This window comes from Quercus lobata, chromosome 1 (assembly GCF_001633185.2).
Source record: "Quercus lobata isolate SW786 chromosome 1, ValleyOak3.0 Primary Assembly, whole genome shotgun sequence".
Lineage (NCBI taxonomy): Eukaryota > Viridiplantae > Streptophyta > Magnoliopsida > Fagales > Fagaceae > Quercus > Quercus lobata.
This window is the reverse complement of record NC_044904.1, coordinates 8,150,761-8,170,539: the sequence shown is the minus strand read 5'-3', so window position 1 is coordinate 8,170,539 and position 19,779 is coordinate 8,150,761. Positions and strand designations below refer to the sequence as shown.

The 19,779-nt window shown below is 36.5% G+C and overlaps 2 protein-coding genes across 2 annotated transcripts; one reads left to right on the top strand and one right to left on the bottom strand.

Moving 5' to 3' along the window:
* The first annotated feature begins 885 nt into the window (after positions 1-885).
* Positions 886-1,827, top strand: LOC115994521. The gene has a single exon (XM_031118712.1). It carries the CDS (start codon positions 886-888, stop codon positions 1,825-1,827), a length of 942 nt encoding a protein of 313 aa, XP_030974572.1.
* An 8,634-nt stretch (positions 1,828-10,461) lies between these two features.
* On the bottom strand, positions 10,462-12,346 carry LOC115977185 (probable polyamine transporter At3g13620). Its single transcript, XM_031098890.1, has one exon. The coding sequence runs from the start codon at positions 12,186-12,188 to the stop codon at positions 10,749-10,751; it is 1,440 nt and encodes a 479-aa protein (XP_030954750.1). The 5' UTR covers positions 12,189-12,346; the 3' UTR covers positions 10,462-10,748.
* Positions 12,347-19,779: the final 7,433 nt, after the last annotated feature.

The following is a 19,779-nucleotide window of genomic DNA, read 5'->3' as shown; positions in this document are numbered from 1 at the left end:
TGGGCTCTTCGTCACTTCATCGCGCAGCGGAGGACGAAGATAATTTGGATCCGTCCAAGGAGGCTTTTGGGGCATTTGATCAAGCCGACCCATCCGAGGATCCTTCTAACGATCTAAGGGACCCAGACTTGTCCAAAGCAGAGCTATTGTCAGTGGGTACATCCTCTTGAGCCGAGATGGGAATTAAGAGAAAGCCTTCGACCAGCTTACTCGACCTCCTTGAGGGTCAACCGGGGAAGGGTGCGTAAGGAACACCACAGTCCAGTGCTCCCTCTCCACTACCTCAGCTCCAGACCATCCAGACCAGGTTATCCTCCACCAAATCGCAGCCATAATCTCCCCGCCCCAAACTTCCTGTTCCTCCCCAAACAGGTCTGCCTCCTCGGCCGGAGCCCACTAACTCAAAGAGAAAGAGGAGTCCTAAGGGCAAAGAAGCCATGGACGGGGGAAAATCTCAATCTTCTAAAGAGAGGAATGAAGCCCCGCGTGTGAAACAATTAAAAATTGGGCACCAAAGTAAGGGTAAAGAGATCGAAACCCAATCCGCCCAAAGCAAGGGGAAGGGGATCGAAACCCAATCCTTGCCAAGCGCCTAGCTTCCCGCCCCAATGCTCCACGAGGGACCACTGCTGGAAACCGCGTCCATGAGGGACCTTGGAGATGGCGAGGGTGGTTATGTGGCCGACGCATTAGGGAGAACCATGCTACTTCCCACCGACGTGGATGAGTTGAAGAAAATGAGGATGCAGGAGGTTTTCCTCGGTATAAAGAGGTACTTGGGCATGGTAAGGCTCTTGAAACCTAAAACTTTATTAACTCTTGCTCTCGGTCTGTCACTCACGATGTATTTATCTCACTTGACAGGCTCTCCAGGCCACCTATAGGATGGAGGAGGAAGTTAACAAGCAGAGTAAGGCCGCCGAGAATGAACGCTCCAAACGTATAGACGCCGCGCGAACTCTCAAAGCTTCAGAGGATGACCTCGCAAAGGCTAAGGATGCCTTAAAGGAGGCTATCCGAGAGAGGGATAGCGCCTCGGCAGGTTTAGATGGCGCCCAAAAACAGGCCAAGGAACAGACAAAATGTCTACTCGAAGTCGAGTATCAGTTGCAAATAGCCAAGGAGCAGATCAGTGATTTGAAAAAAAGACTGATCACGGCAGAGAATGCTAAAGGTGTGGCGGAGTATGCCCGAGATGAAGCCATGAGGGCCAAGCAGGAGGCTGAGTTTGCCAGAAACGAGGCCGAAGTTGCTAGGGACAAGGCCGAGGATGAGGGTTACAATACGGGGGTAGCTGAAACCCAAGCCTCCCTTAAAGCCCAAATTCCCGGGGTGTGCAGGCTATACTGCTCACAGGTTTGGGAAGAGGCCTTAAAGCGAGCTGGGGTGGATGCTTCGTCTGATTTATGGAAGGTGGAGAGCATATTTTACCCTCCAACCATCCGTGAGGCCGCCTCCGCCAGCTCCGAGGCTGTGAGCGATCAACACGAGGCAGGGGTTACTCAGTCAGAAGCTACACAAATCAGCGTCCCTCCTGGCAAGTCACTTAAAGGGGGAGAGCTTCATGATGTGATAGAAGCACCTGAAAGTATGGATCCTGAGGTGACCAAAGAGGATGCCAAGCCTATGGTTAGCGCTCAGATCCCTGATGTCGAAGAGCCAGCCATACTTGCCCAGCCCCTGCAGGCAATTCCCCACGCTGAGGTCCCCAAGAGTACCGACACCGATCCTGCTCAGTCTTCCCCAAAAGGGACTGTCTTCCAAGGCGTCGAAGCTAGTCCTGTTCTGCCTTCCCAGGATATGGCCGACACAGAATTGAAGAAGTAGAAACCCCGGCCAGCCTCCGTATTTGTTTTTAGTTTAATGATTAACTAGTTTCTCTTTTATTTTGAAAACTTTGTAGTTTGCTTGTAGTTTGAACCTGTTGAACACATATATGAAATTCTTTTCTTCCTTTTTCCTTTTGATTACATGTTAGTTGCCCTCGTCGATACTTACTATTATTTATGATTTTTGAACTAATTATCTTAACATGTATGAATGGTTATGCATGCGATATATTTAGAATCATGTTTTGGAACGTTAGCTTACCCGCACCTATAGGGCATTGAACTCGTGGCTGAACCTCTTTCAATGGAGATATAGGCATCATCCGAGATGTCTCGTGTATTGTTAAGTCCAACTTAGTATCCAGATTTCCTTTAAGTAGTTGGTTTCCCCATAGGTTTGAGTCCGAGGACCATGCAATACCTTGGTTCTGTCCAAAACTTGATTTTTAAGTAGTTGGTTTCCCCATAGGTTTGAGTCCGAGAACCATGCAATACCTTGGTTCTGTCCAAAACTTGATTTTTGAGTAGTTGGTTTCCCCATAGGTTTGAGTCCTCGGACCATACAATACCTTGGTTCTGTCCAAAACTTGATTTTTACGTAGTTGGTTTCCCCATAGGTTTGAGTTCGAGGACCATGCAATATCTTGGTTCTGTCCAAAACTTGATTTTTGAGTAATTGGTTTTCCCATAGGTTTGAATCCGAGGACCATGCAATACCTTGGTTCTGTCCAAAACTTAATCTTTAAGTATGGGGAGATTAGCCCTTCGGCCAAGGTGTGGGACATTGGTTTTTGGGGGGATTAGCTCCTCGGCTAAGCCCCTAGAACCATCCGCACTACTGACGCTTCAAAACGTAGCCCTTATTGAAGAAACGTAGCCCCTAGTGGAACTTTATGTTAGGACACTACAACAGGCTGTTGGAAATGATGGGGGGGAACTTTCTCGACCCACCGCCTGTGCCAACACACAAGTCTTTCCCACAAATGGTGCCAATTGTAAGGACTCGATTTGTAACAACCCAAAATGATATTGGGTTCGCACATAAAAAGGCCCAAACAATATCATTTGTAGAGCGTGAGTTTGAAAGGTTAGGCCTTGGTCACCGTACGGTGGATAGTGGTGGAGTTCATACAGAACTAAATCGTGTTCGCTCGGGGAGTCTTTCTCCTTGAGTCGGTCTGGGAGGCTCTGGTTTTTGGCCCTTTTTCCCAGCCTCCTTCCTTTGGCGCATCAGTCTTCACATTATATAGCCCTTCTTGGCTGATCCTGGCCCTCCACCTGTTGATTAGGCAGGTGCCGATTCAAGTATATGTCCCATCAGGCGCCTCCCCTTGCTTTTTGTTAGTTGCAATAACCGAAGCCACACTGTTCAGGCGTCTTTTCTCATTAATATGGTTAGGACATTTGTGGATGCATTCAATGCGGAAGGGACGTATTTACCTTGAACCACCTCCACACCGTACCCCCACTTGGGTCCCATTCTACTCGCCTCTTCTCCTGGGGGCCTTTTGGAGACTGCCTTTGATGGCATGTCATTCTTCCCTTCGAAGTCTTGGGATGCCGAGGGCAGGGTCATCCTCGGCTGTGTCTCTAGGCTATTTGGTCTTTTCCTACTCGTCCTCGGCAATTACCCCCCTCAGCACGGGCCCTGGGCCCTAGTGGATAGTGGGCCTGGTCATAAGTTCTCTAGCCCCACAGCATAGAATTTCTTTTTTTTAAATAATAATGAATAATAAAAAATAAATGAGTATTCCCTTCAAAAGTTACACTGTAGGGAATGTGAGATGCTGTGAATATTGTATCGCACTCCTTGATGTGAAATATTTCAGAGTCTATATTTTCATGTAAATATCCACATTTTACACAAATAAAAGAATGTGGAGATGCTATAAAATAGTGTGGACACTAATGAATGTGAAACAATCTGTGCCCACTATGCGGCATTATAGAACTTGGATTTTCAAGGAAATGGAGCAACAAATTAAGCTACCCATATCATAGCCCAGTATTACAGTAGCATTGAGTATTATGAAATATGAAGTATACTATGGCAGTAGCATTTGGGATTGTGAAGTATGGTTTTAATGATCCAGCATCTTAGTCAAGGCTTGTGGCAATTTAATACTTATTTTTCTCATTGTGGAAAACCTTCTTCTTTTTCTTCTTCTTCTTCTTCATTTTTTTTTTTTTTTTAATTTTTAGAATCTCATTGAGCCAAACTTAGTTATAGTTTATTAGTTTAGGTGTATATATCTTAAGTTCTTCAATTAAATTCAACAACTAAGTTGTCCATGCGATGCACGGATAATGTTGTAGTAATATTTTATGTAAGATGGTTTTAGAGAATTTTGTACATATATTATAACATAATTGTTATACAATTTTGTTAGTAATGAGTTCATCATAAGAAGAAACAATTATAAATTGCACATACATATCCATTATAATTATTCAGTTCAAGTAAAGAGGAAAAAAAAAATACTAAACTTTGGAGGAATATTGTAAAATAAATGTTAATATAAAATGTGTCTTTCTCTTTCTCCTTAATTCTAAAACAAAATACATCTCCCAAACACTCACAATTAATCACATTTTTTACAAAACCCACAAATCTACAACGTTTGACCTTAATATCAAAATCTTAATTGCCGTTGTCACTTAATATAAAATGCATGCCCCCCTTCTTTGGTTGTAGCCAACTCATACGGGTTAGGATTAGATGATCGAGACAAGAATGAAAGAGGTAGGTAGGTATCATCAAAATATTGAAAGTAAATGAAATCATTTTTGGTTTATTGTGACATGGGATGGCATGAAGGGCTATGGGTAAGTATATATAAAATAGTAGAAGTGCAAGAGGTGAAAATGGTGAATTGAAATGCAAATAATTCTTTGTGTATATGTGAGGAAGGAATAGTCTTGAAATATTGAACTAAAAGATACAAAGAACATTTATATTTTAATTAGAAAACTCCTAAAACATTGAACCAAATGAAACAAAAAAATCAATATTTAATTTGTTCTTATCTCTTATATAGCACTTGAGGATATTTCAATTATTTTTTTATAAAATGCGTCATTTGACAAAACCTCATACTTTCCCACATGAGATCTCTACTTTTATATATATATATATATATATATATATATATATATATTGATGATTGATTGATTGATGTGTTTGTGTTGGCGGTGTAATATGAACAATATTATTTTTCCCGAAAAATAATTAAATTTAATGGTGTGAGTATTGGTCATTGTTAGTGTAATCACATAGTTGAATTTAGTGGCGAACCTAAGGAACTATACAAGAAATTTATATCACTTACTTCCCAAGATTAATGTCTAGGATTGTTACTGTGCCTTTAAATTTGGTCCATTTTGGTCAATTCAGTTTATTTCGGTCCATTTAGCTCGATTCAGTCCATTCAGTCTACTTCAATCCATTTTAGTCCATTTCGGTTTAGTTCGGTCCATTTTGGTCCAATTCGGTCTATGCAGTTCATGTCGGTCCATTCAGTCCACTTAGGTCCATTTCGTACATTCAGTCCTCTTTGGTCCATTTGGATCCACTTCGGTCCAAGATGACAAAGAGTAATATTATTATTTTTAATTGTAAGGACTCGATTTGTAACGAACCGTAACAGCGTTGGGTTCGCACGTAAAAAGGCCCAAACAATATCACTTGTAGAGCGTGAGTTTGAAAGGCTAGACCTTAGTCACCAAACGGCGGGTTTTTCGTGGTGTTCATACATGGTTTAAATCGTGTTCGCCCTGGGAGTCTTTCTCTTGGAGGCGGGCTGGGAGGCTCTAGTTTTTTGCCATTTTTCCCATCCAGCCTTTTGGTGCACTAACCTTTACATTATATAGTCCTTCTTGATTGATCTTAGCCCTCCACTTGTTGGTCAGGCAGGTGCTTACTTCTGTACCCATCCCATCAGCTGTCCCCTCTCACTTTCTATTAGTTGCGATGATCGAAGTTACACCGCCCAAGCGTCTTTTCTCATTAACATGATCAGGGCGCTGGCGGGTGCATTTAATACGGAGGGGACGTACTTTCCTTGAACCAATTTTGCACCGTACCTCCACGTGGGCTCCATTCCACTCACATCCCCTTCAGGGGGCTATTTGGGGATAGCCTTCATCAAGACGTTGCTCTCCCCATTGAAGTCCTGGAGTGCCGAGGACAAGGTAGTCCTCAGCTGTTCCCCTTGACACCTCGGCCTTCGATCATTCGTCCTCGGCACACGACCTCCTCGACACGGGCCCTGAGCCCGGATAGAGCGTGGGCCGGATCATAAGCTCCCCGACCCCACATTAATCATTTAATTTAATGATTTGAGGTAATATCTTTCTTTATGATCTTTTTTTCCCCTTAGCTTAAATTAATTTTAGTTTTTGAGTGAGTTACACAATTTTAATGCTTTGTTATGATATAATTTGAATTTGAAGACCAATTGAGGACTTTTTTTTAATAAAGGGATAAGATATTTGAAGATTTATGATATTATGTTAAGTGTTATAATCTACAATATTGCAATGTGTAAGTTATTCAATGGAATTCCATTTCACATGAAGATTGTGAAGCTCATCTTGCAAAGTATAAGTTTTTCAACATACCATAGTAGGAAATTTTTTTTTATAAATAAATTTATTGTCCTTTTTATTCTCTAACAAGAATAATCATATATTTGTTTTCATTCAAGTACTCAAAATAGTTAATGTGACAAAACAATGCCACAATAAATAAGCTTTTTATGTTGATAACTTTTTTTTTTTTTTTTTTTGAGAAGGTGTTGATAACTATGATGCGTGGATGGAAAAATCACCAAACATTTTACTAAACAAAAAATTGTAACTGTCTTACTTTGCGTGGACCTATGACTAATAATAATAATAATGATCTCACCCCGTGGTCAGTTAAAATTGGGCCCAAAGCACAAAATAACACTCAATTAAAAAGCTTTAGGTCATGCCCAAGAGGTAGGACAGCTCAAGTTTTTTTTTTTTTTGGTAAAATATTATTTTCGTCCCTAAACTTTTATAAAAGTTTGTTTTTCTTCCATAAACTTCACAAAACTTTTTACTTTCCATCATTTTGTCTATGTCTGTTAGTTTATGTTCTATATGGCCTAACAGAGTGATGATGTGATATCTAACTTAGACCGAATTATTTTATTTACAAAATTATGGACACATGGCAAAGAGTTATTGGCATAAAAAGATTAAAAATAAAAATAAAAATAATAATAATAATAATATGTCAAATTTTAATGTAAGAATTTATCTAGATTTAAAATAAAAATTTAAAACACCAAAATATCAAAATCCCTAATTTAAGCCAACTATTCATCTCCTCCAATCTCTTGCTGTTTGCACCACCCACCCATGTCCTCATTGGTTTCATTTCAATCAATCCAAATGTTCATCCTTTTTTGCAATGATGATGAGCACTAGAGAAACAAGAAGGAGAGCACTAGAGAAACAAGAAGATGATGACAATGACAACAAAGTAGTGGGTTTGTTAGCAACCAATAAACAGTAGCCTTTACAAATTACAAAGACTTTCATCCTTGTCCATAAAAAATCTGCCCTCACTTGTACACCAGTCTACGCTACAAGAAGATCTGGCGTTTTCTCAAAAAATAGAAGAAAAAAAAAACCCCTTCCTCTGTTCCCGCCTCACAATATATAACACCTTAATGATCCAAAACTTAATCATAAGATAATAGAAGCTAATGCTAAAACCTACAAAAAAAAAAAAAAAAAAAAAAAAAAAAAAAAAAAAAAACATCAAAAACGAATGAAAGATCTGGGAAGTTTTGGTTGAACGTCGTTGGAGATGGACAACTTGAACTGGATTTTTGATTCTTTCTTTTAATGTTTTGGTGTTTTAAGTTTTTATTTTAAATCCTAATAAATTCTTAACATAAATATGAGCTGGAATTTTTTTTTTAAATGCCTCGTTAGTTTGTAAGGATGTCATATCACAAAATATTTAATCCATGTGTTCCAATAACTCTTCGCCATATGTCCATAATTTTATAAATAAAATCATTTGGTGCAAGTCAGATACCACGTCATCATTCTATTAGGCTACATAGGACATAAATTAACGAACATAGATGGAAGGATGAAAAGTAAAACGTTTTGTAAAGTTCAGGGACGAAAAACGAACTTTTGAAAATTTATGGACGAAAAACAAACTTTTATAAAAATTTAGGGATGAAAATAATATTTTACCTTTTTTTTTTTTTTGAAGTCTAAGCAGAATCAAAGATTCACATCACATTGCGAAGAAGGGAAATTATCTTATAACAAACTTTGTATTAATGATTTGTGTCACATCTGTATCGATGGGAAGCAAAATTAGTAAATTAGAAACCTTTAAGTGAAAATTAGTGTATGAAAAATCATTGAAATGGTTAGAATTGTATAAATATTTATAAGTATAAACTGTAAACGAAGAGATTCAAGTGAATTATAGAGTTTAGAAGCTAACAAAGTGAGTGATTTTATGCCTCTTTCCCACATGCTGTTGGTTTTTTTTTTTTTTTTTTTTTTTTGATAGTGACAACAATTGGGATGGGAGATTTAAATCAAAACCTTCCTTGTCAGTGAGTTACAAGACTTTTGGTGACGCTGCACGATAATAAATGGAACTCCAATGTCCTAATAACTTGAAAGTTAGCTCTTTTCAATGTTATCGTGGCTGAGGTTCTTTTTCTTTATGAAGTTGGTTGTAACTTGTAAATTTGGTTCCTTTCCTTAGCAGGCAGATGCTTCTATGGTAATGATCAGACTAAGTCTTAATCCTCCACCCATTTTTCGAAATTGAACAACTTTTCAGTTTTCACATATAATTTGAGGAGGCACTCAAATATTTATGTTCTACCTTCAAGAGAAAATTATTTGCACAAAGTTCCTCAAATAGATTAGAAGAATCAGTCTTAAAAGAATCTAGAAAAGAATAAAGGAAAGGAGACACATCACAGGAATATGATGGACTGATTATTGAACAAAATTAATATCAAGTATCAACCTTGAAGTAAAGATGAAGGAGATTTTATGCCAAATGCTTATGTTAAGGGCATATTTCTATCTTCAACTCAGCTATTATTCCTTTCCTTTTTTAAGTATTGTTTAGGAGAACCAAATTTGGAGGTAATCTTCAATTTATGTGATCCATAATACGAGAAATTATTATTTATACTCAGAGGACTGCTGATGTGGTCCTCCTTGACCAATGAAATGATGTCATTTATGCAAATGTATGTGTGGGCTTCCTAATCAGCACAAGGAATAAAAAATTAGAATTACCAGATAATGTTACATTTGCATTAATAACAGCATTTTATTAATTAGGAGGTCAAGTAAGACGACGTCAACAATCTTTCTAGTAGACCTAATAATTTCTTGATACTGTGGCTCAGAATAGTCAAGTACATTGTAACTTCATTTTCTTTTTAATATATAAATCCAACCTCTATTTCATTCAAATCTAAATGTTTTTTTTTTTTTTTGAGAGAGATCTAAATGTAATTTTCAATGCTCTATATGATATGCAAATGTATCTGTGGGCTTCCTAATCAGCACAAGGAATAAAAAATTAAAATTACTAAATAATATTACATTTGCATTAATAATAGCATTTTATTAATTGGGAGGTCAAGTAGAACCACGTCAATAGTCTTCCTAGTAAACCTAATAATTTCTTGATACTGTGACTCAGAATAGTCAAGTACATTGTAACCTTCATTTTCTTTTTAATATATAAATCCAACCTCTATTTCATTCAAATCTAAGTGTGTGTTTGTATTGAGATTTTTTGCGTCTACGTTTTGCGTTCCTGCGTTTCAGTTTTTTTTTTTTTTTTTTTTTTTTTTTTAGCCGCACTTGTTGACTTTTTGTCCGTGAACAGTGTATTCGTGCACTGTTTACGGATCCACAAATTTCACTTTTTATCAACTTTTTCATTAAAAATGGGTCCCACGGTACTATTCACATATTTAAAAATTATTTTGCTACAGTGTTTTAAGTTTTAAGTTTTCAGTTTCAGCAAAATAAGTTCTATCCAAACAGACCCTAAATGTAATTTTCAATGCTCTATATGATACAGTTTTGTGGAATTCTTTTCAAGCTGACGTGAAGTGGTGAAAGCTGCACAAGGCAATCAGATTCGAGAATCCAGCTAGGAATTCAATTATTCTATTATTATTCAAACTTGGGTTCCATACATTTTGTCCAACTCCCATGACCAATTCATATGATGTTGACCAATAAACAAAAATCTAAAATGATTTTTGTTGCCTCAAACTGCACTGCATGTCCAATAATTTATCAATTAATCAGGTTTAAACTATGGCCCCAGATTCCACAGTATCTTCATAGTCAAATGTGAAATATCATTCCATTCTATATGGCTTTGTGTGGACGCATGAATTAAATAGTCACAGTTGTAACTGGACGGCTACTTATGCAGACAATTTGCCCCAAAAAGAAAGCACAAATTTATATAAAAGAGAACACAAATTTTACAACAATGAGTCAATTTACCTCAACCTTTTTTTCTTTTTCTTACTTTACTAACTCACAAAAGTTACTTCTCACCAAAAAAAAAAAAAAAAAAACAAAAGTAAATCCAGATTTCCTTATAATTGCTGCTACCAAATTACATATGGACTGAAGGACTCAATACCTGCAAAGATAGCAAGAGAGTACTAACACTCGTGATGTCACTAAATTTTTTTACATATAACCTGCAAGTAAAATCATTCAATTGTGGATCTCAAATTTGCATACTCAAATCCAAGTGTGCGTCCACACAATTAGTTGAATGTTCATTCAAAAAAGCTTCAATCCCAGACTTCAGACTTTCATTTCTTTCTAGTGGAATGCACGCCATAAGTGTCAAGTTTGTCATAAATGACCAACCGCCCTATCCTGGTCGTTTTCTACTACACCAACTTCACCATCAATGTTGAATTTTAGCCACTTCTTTGACTTGCAAAGTTTCATTAGGAAGTACCATCCTATCCCAGCAACAGTCATTATAGCACTCACCAAATAAACTTTTTTTGTAGCAACAGCCATTATCACTACTAGAAAAGTACATGGTACCAAACACATAAACACCAGCATTGGCAGCCTCAATGGGACCCGGTAAGGCCTCTTCAACATTGGGAACTTCCTTCTCAACCATACAAATGAAGAAAACTCTAATAACATGCTCAAACTGTACAAGAAATTGGCTGAGGATATAATGTCTGTGAAATTCATGTATGAAACCCCTAGTGAAATTGAAGTTGATAACAAAATTCCAACCCAAGGGGTGTTGAACCATTTAGACCTTAGACCAAAAAACTTAGGCAAAGATCCAATATCAGCCATACCCAGAAGTTGGAAAGCACTACTGCTTAACTGGGCTTCAAAAAGCCCAATTGCTGATAACACAGCACCAACTTCAAGAAAGATTTTCAACCATTTCCCGGCAATCAATTCTGCAGCCTGGGCCATAAACCCAGCTTCCCATTCAGTTTGATCCACAGAAAGAGCCCCGATGACAGCCAAAAGTGGAAACAAGTAAGCCAAGCAAGTGAAAATCACAGAAATAAAAAGAGCCTTTGGAAAAGTTTTCTGGGGGTGATCAACTTCTCCAGCCAAAGTACTAACATTGTCCCAGAAATTCAAGTTCCAAAAAAGGGTGTTGAAGAACAAGTTCCAATCTTTCTTAACACCCTGCTGTCCCAAACTGAGCCACCTATGAGGCCTAATCTTTGGGAGTGCAATCAAGGTGATGAGTATAAATGGCAAAAGTGAAATAGCAGCAAGTGCCACAGCAGCATAACCAACAATTGTCACACCAGTATAGTTAAGAAAAGAAAGGCCCAAAGTAGAGCAAAGAATTGCAAGGTACCTAGGCAAGCCAGATCCTAAAGCAGGAATAAGCTGCTTCATATAGTCTATGCAAAGAACAGGAAAAGCAGCAACATTGATAACACCACTGAGGAATTTCCATGTGCCCATAAGTGAACCCCAGAAAGGGCCAAAGGCACGGTCTGCCCATATAACAAAGCCACCGTTTCCAGGATAAGCAGTGGAGAGCTCTGCAGTGACAAGAGCTTCAGGGACACTCCAAATGAATGGAAACACCATGAAACCAATGATAGCGAAAAGGGGTCCCGCTGCTTTGACTGCTGGCTCCTCTCCATAAGGCCCGCCTGCTACTTCAAAGTAGATGAGAAATATGAGTGGTATCAAAGTTAGCTTCTTTGTGTTTGGGACTCTGGCTGTGGCTGTGGCGGTTGTGACAGGGAGTTCTTGAGCCATGTCTTGTGGTTTTGAGGATGTTTTTAGCATTGTAAACTGATTTTTTTTTTTTGGTTTTTGTTGAAACTGTAAACCTGATTTTGATGTGTGTGTTGGTGGTTGTGTTTGTGCGTATCTCTGAGTTCTCAAAGATTATATAACTGATGTTTTGTGAAACGGCATGTGAGACAGCTGTTTCTGCGAGGCAATGCAAATAGAGAAATTATATGTTCACACCCTTTTTTGGAAGGCTTTTCAAGAAATTTTATGTGGCAGATTGTTAGTGGGTATTATTGTTAGGGACAAAAAAGTAATCTTAGTGTTAGGTTCAAATTTAAACCAATAACAACTAACCACCTATGATTTACAATAAATCATGTAAAAATGTTATAGACGTAGTACCTTTCATCCAAATATGGTTTTTGTTTTTTTTGAGAAAGAACAAATATGGTATTTATCATACACAAATTCACTATTTTATTTTTATTCATTTTAATTAAATAAATATTATATCAAACTATACTATTAATAACATGATTCTTTGCTTGGGTTTCATTATTTTGCTTACTAAAATATCCTCACATAAATTTTTAAACTCTAAAAAATACTCATATTCTTTAGTTAAATAATTTTAAATTTAAAAATAAAAACTGATTAATAGAGTAATTTACTATTTTTTTTTTTAAAAAAATCCTAAGTTTTAGATTTTTTTTTCTTTTATCTTCTCTTATGAATTACCGCTTTTTCATTCTCAAAAAAGAAAAGAAAAAAGAATTAACACTTTTTATTTTAAAATTCAAAATTTCAATGAGGCTAGTATTATTAATAACAAGATTTTTTTCCAAAAAAAAAAAAAGGATTCTCTATTTGAGTTTCAACATTTTGAGTACTAAAATACTCTCACACAAATTCTTAAACACTCTAAAATACATTTATCTTGTAGTTAAATAATTATAAATTAAAAAACACAAACTGATTAAAAGAGTAATTTGTTATTCTTAAGTTTTAGACTTTTTCATTTATCTTCTCTATTTGACTTAAAATTTAGGACAATATTTCTAATTCTCTATCTTATTTTTAGATATTATTCCATGTTACTTTCTTTAAAAAAATACAAAATTATTTATATATCACTTTTAAACATTATAACAATAAATGAAATAAATAAAAAATTGCATTATTACATGCACAAAACATGTGTAATAAGTCTAATTATTTTATATGTTTTTATACATAAATGGTAAAAGAACATTAGCCCTACTCAAAAGGGTGTGACTAGTCAAAATAGTCGACGCTTGTGTTTCCTAACACCTTCACATAGCATCCATATATTTTTCAAATATCTAATATATAGTAATTAGCATGTGGCTACACTCTTAATTGATATTTATATATTTAATTATAAATATTAGTGGGTAGATAGAGGAGGGAATTTTTTTATATATATTTATTTTGTTTCTTTTTTTTTTCTTTTTTATTATTGTCCCATGAGAAACATATGATATTTATGTGTAACTCTATTGCAAAATAGTTGACGGTGAAAACGGCATGGGACTAGGCATTTGTAGATTTGTGACAAGAGACTAAAAGAATGGCGAGGATTGAATTTGTTGTTAGGGATGAAGCCAAGGCTTGAAGTTAAGGAGGGTAGATTTGTTGGTGGTTGCGTGCGGCGGCTCTAGTTTCTAGCTCGGTTACTTAACAGCTAATGGGGTTTTTTTTTTTTTTTGTGTTTTTTATGTGTGCATCCAAGTATGGACAAAATTATTTTGTTTAAAATTTTTTTAAGAGTTAGGTTGTTTGTTTTGGGTAAAATTTTTGGGCTTGTTTATTTTGCCTTCAATTTTAGATCTAACATTTAAAATGAGGAAATAAATGTTAGAATTACAAACTTTTTTACAAATTATAAATGTGGTGAATAGTTATTAGTATGTAAAAATGTGATATAAGTGATGGGCTCAGATGCAAACCAATAAAATTTTACTACCTCAACAATTTGTAAAAATGTTATACAAAAGTTTGTGGCTAGAGTAGTACTCTTAAAAGAATCAATGATAATGTTAAGAGGGGCAAAATGTGATTTTATAGAACAAAATTGCTAAAAGTAGTGCCTATATATACCCACACACACACACACATATATATATATATATATATATTTAAAATAATTAAGGGGGGCCATGCTCCCCCTACTCCAAGTCCCCCTCTTTCCATGTTTGTGGTGATGATAAGTTGTTAACAAATAAAGATTATATGAAATTTTTTATTGTAAAATTGTATGTTAATTTATTATATATATAATTATTTAATTTGTTTCTAATAACTCTTCATTAAACAAAAAATTGGTCTTAAAAGTCGTGATTATGTCGTATGATCATCTTCTATTTGGAACAAGTGACTACACAACCATTAGTTATTATAACTTTGTTGCTTAAATTTCAAAAAATTATAAATTCTAGTTCAACTATGATTATTCTGGTGAGCAAAAAAGCGGAAAAATAACTTAAAGACTTAAATGATGATTTTTGCTATATGCTGTCACAATTCATTTCTTTAGAGATGGGAAGTCAAGTCTACTTTTGTAATACCAATTGCTAAGATTAAGTAAGCTTATGTCATAGAACTAAGAAAGAAGAGATGCTGATTTCATTGATGTTCAACTTGAATGTTGATTAAAAAAAAAACACAATTGTGGATCCTTGGGTCTAATCGGAGGAAGGTATTACAGAATTCTCTTCCTTTCTTTTTTTGCTCTATTGTTTTTCTCCTTTTTCCTCCTCTCTCCAGATGTTTTTCTTGCTTTATATATCCAACTCAAATGCATCTGGATTCTACACTTGGAGGGTTGGGATCAAATTCCTAGAATACTTGTCCCATCTGGAACATACTTGCAAGATTTACACTAAAATCTTAGCTATGCCTCCACTGTTCACAGTCACTTCCTCATTAATGCTGCCAGAGAAGTGGTTGCCCTTTAATTAATGCAGAGGGGATGGCTTCTATATCCTCTTCCTTCATCTTTCTCATACTTCGTGTCAAGTCAGTTTTCTTTCCTTTCTGACGGTTTAGCTTTGTCCCCTTTATACAACTAGTGCTCATCCATCTGAGGTCCGAGGTATGTCCTTGGAGTCTTTATCAAGTAAGTTACCCCAATCTCCCTTCAAACCATGAGATCATCGCCCTAGATCATCTTTTCGGACTTTAGCTCTTCGGAAATAACCTTGACCGCCTATTTACCTATTTTGGGATCCTCGTCCCCCCACAATTATGATAGTTTGATTTAGGTAAAACTCTGTTATCAAAGTTTCAAGAAATTTAAAATTCTATTCTAACTACAATTCTATTACCAAAAATTTCAAAATTTTTTAAATAAAATTTAAAGCTTCTTTTAATTATTTTGATCATCTAAGTCTAACATAATTTTTTGTATTTTAATACTCAGTAGAATAAAACTTGTACACCACATGTTCTTCCTAAGTCAAGTGGCTCAATATATGAATGTATGATTGATGTTAGTTAACTTAGAGTTTCAAAAGAGTCATTGATTCTTATGAATTAAACATATAAAGAGAACAAAAGCTTTTGATCAAACTTTAAAGTTAAGCAATTTGAGAGATTCTATGCTGAATGCCTTCTTCATTTTTCTTTTTAGTGTGGTGTATAAAATTCACCAAGAAGAAGGGAAAAAGAAAAAGGAATTTTTTTTTTTTTTTTGAAACTAAAGAAAAGGAATATTAAGCTCTCTTCAACCAAAATATTATTCCTCCTCTTTTCTTTTCACTTTATTAGTTCAGGAGAACCAAATCGGAGATAATTATTAAGTTTATTTATATTATATGATCAAGAATAGAATCAATGTGTAACGTTTTGCTGAATTATTAGACATGTGGACTACACGCAGAATATATACCATTTGTAGACACAGCAGGGCTAGTCAACTGTGATACATATAGAACCATAGAAGTACTCTCAACTCTCAACTATGGGACTTTTTTTTCTCTCTCTCTCTCTCTCTAAAGTTTTTCTTATTTCTGATTTTTTTTTTTTTTTTTTTTTTCAAACAGAAGTTTTTTTCACAAGTTGACTTCAGCAGTTCAGCCTTTGAGGTCGATAAGATTCGAGGAGCCAACTGAGAAAGTAGTAATTAACTGCGTATTCAAATTGTTGGCTTATAATTAAGGGAATTTTTTTTTTTTTTTACTTGATTGACCTTCTTTTATAAATATATATATATATATATATATTTATTATTTATTATTGGAGTTGCCTAATTATCTAATTAAGGTACAATATTCATTTTCCTATAAAATTTTAGAACTACTCTGCTGACAATTTTTAGCATTACATATTGACCTGCCTAATGAAAATCTAATAGGGGACTAATAAGGATTTTTTTGTTTTTTCAAAAAAAATAAAATGGTCCTCTATATGGAATTTTTTTTGAAGATGATATCAATATATTAGTATATCACCTCAACTGGTAAAGTTTCTGTTGGTTAAATAAGAGATCTTTCTTAGTCAGTCTTAGTCTGGGTATTGTCATTGCAAGATTGGATTTGAAGATGCAAATTTTTTTTTTTTTTTTTTTATACCAGATAGAATTTCTACTTTAGCCTAATTCAAGTGTATATGTGTGTGAAACTTCCTGCCGAAGACTTAAACCCCGACCCCTACTCCCCACACCCACAAGCATTTATACTTATAAAGTGATCACTATAGTAAGGGTGCGTGGTGAAGATGCAAAATTATTAGTATAGGAGAGAATGGCCAGATACAAAATGTCTAAAATATTTCATTATTATATAGATATAATGAGAAAGAGCCAACGAGGTCACATCAAAATAGTGATTGAAAAAGACTTAATGTTATTATGTTTCCGTATGTATAGTGCTGAAGGTGAGAACAATTACATTGCTCCAATCTTTGTGTTTACATTTGATTTATTTCAAAATTAAGGAATTTAATGAATAATTATTAGTTTCACAATTTTAATTATAAATTTATTTTTTCTCTCTAGTTTGGGTTTGACCCCTTATTAATAACCCATATTCAGCCCCTATGGTGTGAAAGTGTAAGAGTCTCGGACTGGCATTAAATGATGCTTACAAACATGTGTTGGTTTGAGTCACACACTTTAGCAAAAAAATGTTGTGTTATGATGTAGATAACCATAACTTACCCAAGGGTACTCTATACCATATTGAATTGGAATTTAAATTGACAAGGTTAGTGACCACACACGCAATAACGGTACCCTTTTTTTTCCCATAAAAAGGGTACATTGTTTATTAGAAGGAGTTGAAAAACAAACAGAACACCAGAATCAAAGAGGTGATACCTAGTGCTAAAGAGACTTTGGCATTTTTTTGGCTGTTTCTTTTGAACCCGTTAACGCAACGCAAACATACAAAAAAAAATATTCCATTTCCTTGTCAAGTTGGTCTTTTACCAACTTGTCATAAAAAGAAATAAACAAAGTGTACGTTTTTTGTATGAAGATTTATTAGATCTCTTCCTACAAACTTTGGAGTTTGGAGAAGTTATAATAATGTTTTGCTCAAATAGATGGCGACAAAGTCTTACCGACACATTGTCAATTTTTTAATTAGGAAAGCATGAAAAGTGTAGAAACTTTCCGACTAATATGGACCATATTATTGTAGTCATACATTTTCTATTGAAGGATGGGGCGGTGTGTACATGCGTCTTCTTCTTCTTGTTTTTTGGGTCTATTCTCGTTGTCAGAAATTGGCCCAAAAGTCAATCAAACAAAAGCCCAATTAGCAACATTTATTGACAAAAGAATTTAGAGGCCGGCATACATGAACCAAAAAGTCAAATAATAAGTAATTATTTAGTGTCCTTTTGTGAATCTTACATATTAAATTTATGATAAAATTTACTATTCAAATGAGAGAAGAGGACCGGAATTTTGAGTCTTACTCTAAAAATTCTAAATAATTTTCTTTAAGAATACAAACTTGAACGACAAAAGCTTAATATATATGCAATTAAACTATTTATATAGCTCACGGCACATAGTGCAACAGATTCTTTAGATTTCTTAATGGCTTAATTTGGGAAGAAAAAGTATATTAATCTTTGCTGCTATTTTGATTGATTTTGGATTTGAATTCTCAAAGAGGGTCGAGTTCCTTACTCACCATATCTCATCACAAAAAATAGCAAAGAAAAAACAAGAAGAACTTTCTTCATTTATATCTGTACGGCACCAAGATCCCTGGCCCATGTAGGCCCTGGGCCCAGTCCCAGTTGTACAGCACCGAGATCCCAGGCCCACACAGGCCTTGGGCCTAGTCCCATACTGGCCTTGGGCGCAGGCCCAGTAGAAAGGTCCAGCTATCCTGCGCCCTCCTTGAAGCTTCCTTAATACACAGACAAGTGTAGGGCATTGAGTTCCAAGAGGTAATCGATCAAACGTTCCCGGTCAGGTATATGAATCGTTCCCGGGAAAATGTGGTATGCACAGGAGATTGAGTTGCCGAACATAATCGGTCCAGATGAAATCAAGTTCCAAGATCATAAATGCAGCACCGCCCTCTCACCTAAACATCCACTTAAATCAAATAATATTGGACCTTCAGTAGCACAAACGGTGGCTGTAATCATAATCTCCCCACTTACTTTGGCTATAAATAGAAGAAAGTTGGGAGAAGAAGGGGTTCAGAAAATTGGAGAGAAAAAAGTCTAGTGAGTGAATATCAACTGGGCGTTGCTTTGAGTCTCTCTGCCGAGAACGACTCATAGTAGGAAATCCTTAAGCCCACTACAAATAAATTGTGAGCCCAAGTGATCTAAGGCCCAGAAGCCTTATACCTGGTTCTTACAATTGGCGCCCACCGTGGGGCTCTCCTACAAAGCTGTGGTTCGACTGAGACTCAAACGACAAGAATGTCTGAGGAGCGTTCGGGAGAGCGTGCACCGAGCGGCTCCATGGGATCTTCTCGGGGGTCAACGTGGAGGGAGAGAAGGCAGAAACGGCGGGAAGATAGGGAGCACCCGAGAGGGGAGGAAAGGTCCGGATTGGGAGAGGGGTCGGCTCAGACACACTGGACGGTTTCAGACGTCTCGGCGCATCGGCAGTATGACGAAAGGGACCGAAAGCTGGAGCGGTTACGCAGACTGATGATGGATTTAGAACTGGAAGCAAGGGGTCGGCGACATGAGAGGAATCGCAACCCCCAGCAAAGGAGAAACCAGGGCGAGGGCTCCAGCCGATCTAGTACGCAGCGATCCCGAGACCGATCGCGTTCCCAAGAGTCACACCGGCAACCTCAGGAACCACGTCGTCGGCGGAACCGTTCACGGTCGCATGGTTACGATCACCAAGGATCAGAATCGCCGGAGGAACGACTGCACCACAATGCCGCCATGGACGCCATGAGCCGAGCCCTGCGAATGGCGGCCCGGTCACCATTCTCCGATGAAATTGAATGGGCCCCAATGCCGAGCAGATTCACACGACCACCATTTAATTCATATGAGGGGAGGACAGACCCCGTGGAGCATGTTAGCCATTACATCCACATGATGTCTTTGCATGCGCACAACGATGCATTGATATGTAAAGTATTCCCCTCTAGTCTCGGCTCTACTGCACTGAGATGGTTCAATGGGCTGC

Coding starts and splice junctions, on each gene's coding strand:
- LOC115994521 (XM_031118712.1), top strand. CDS start 886: ATGGAGGAGGAAGTTAACAAGCAGAGTAAGGCCGCCGAGAATGAACGC.
- LOC115977185 (XM_031098890.1), bottom strand. CDS start 12,188: ATGCTAAAAACATCCTCAAAACCACAAGACATGGCTCAAGAACTCCCT.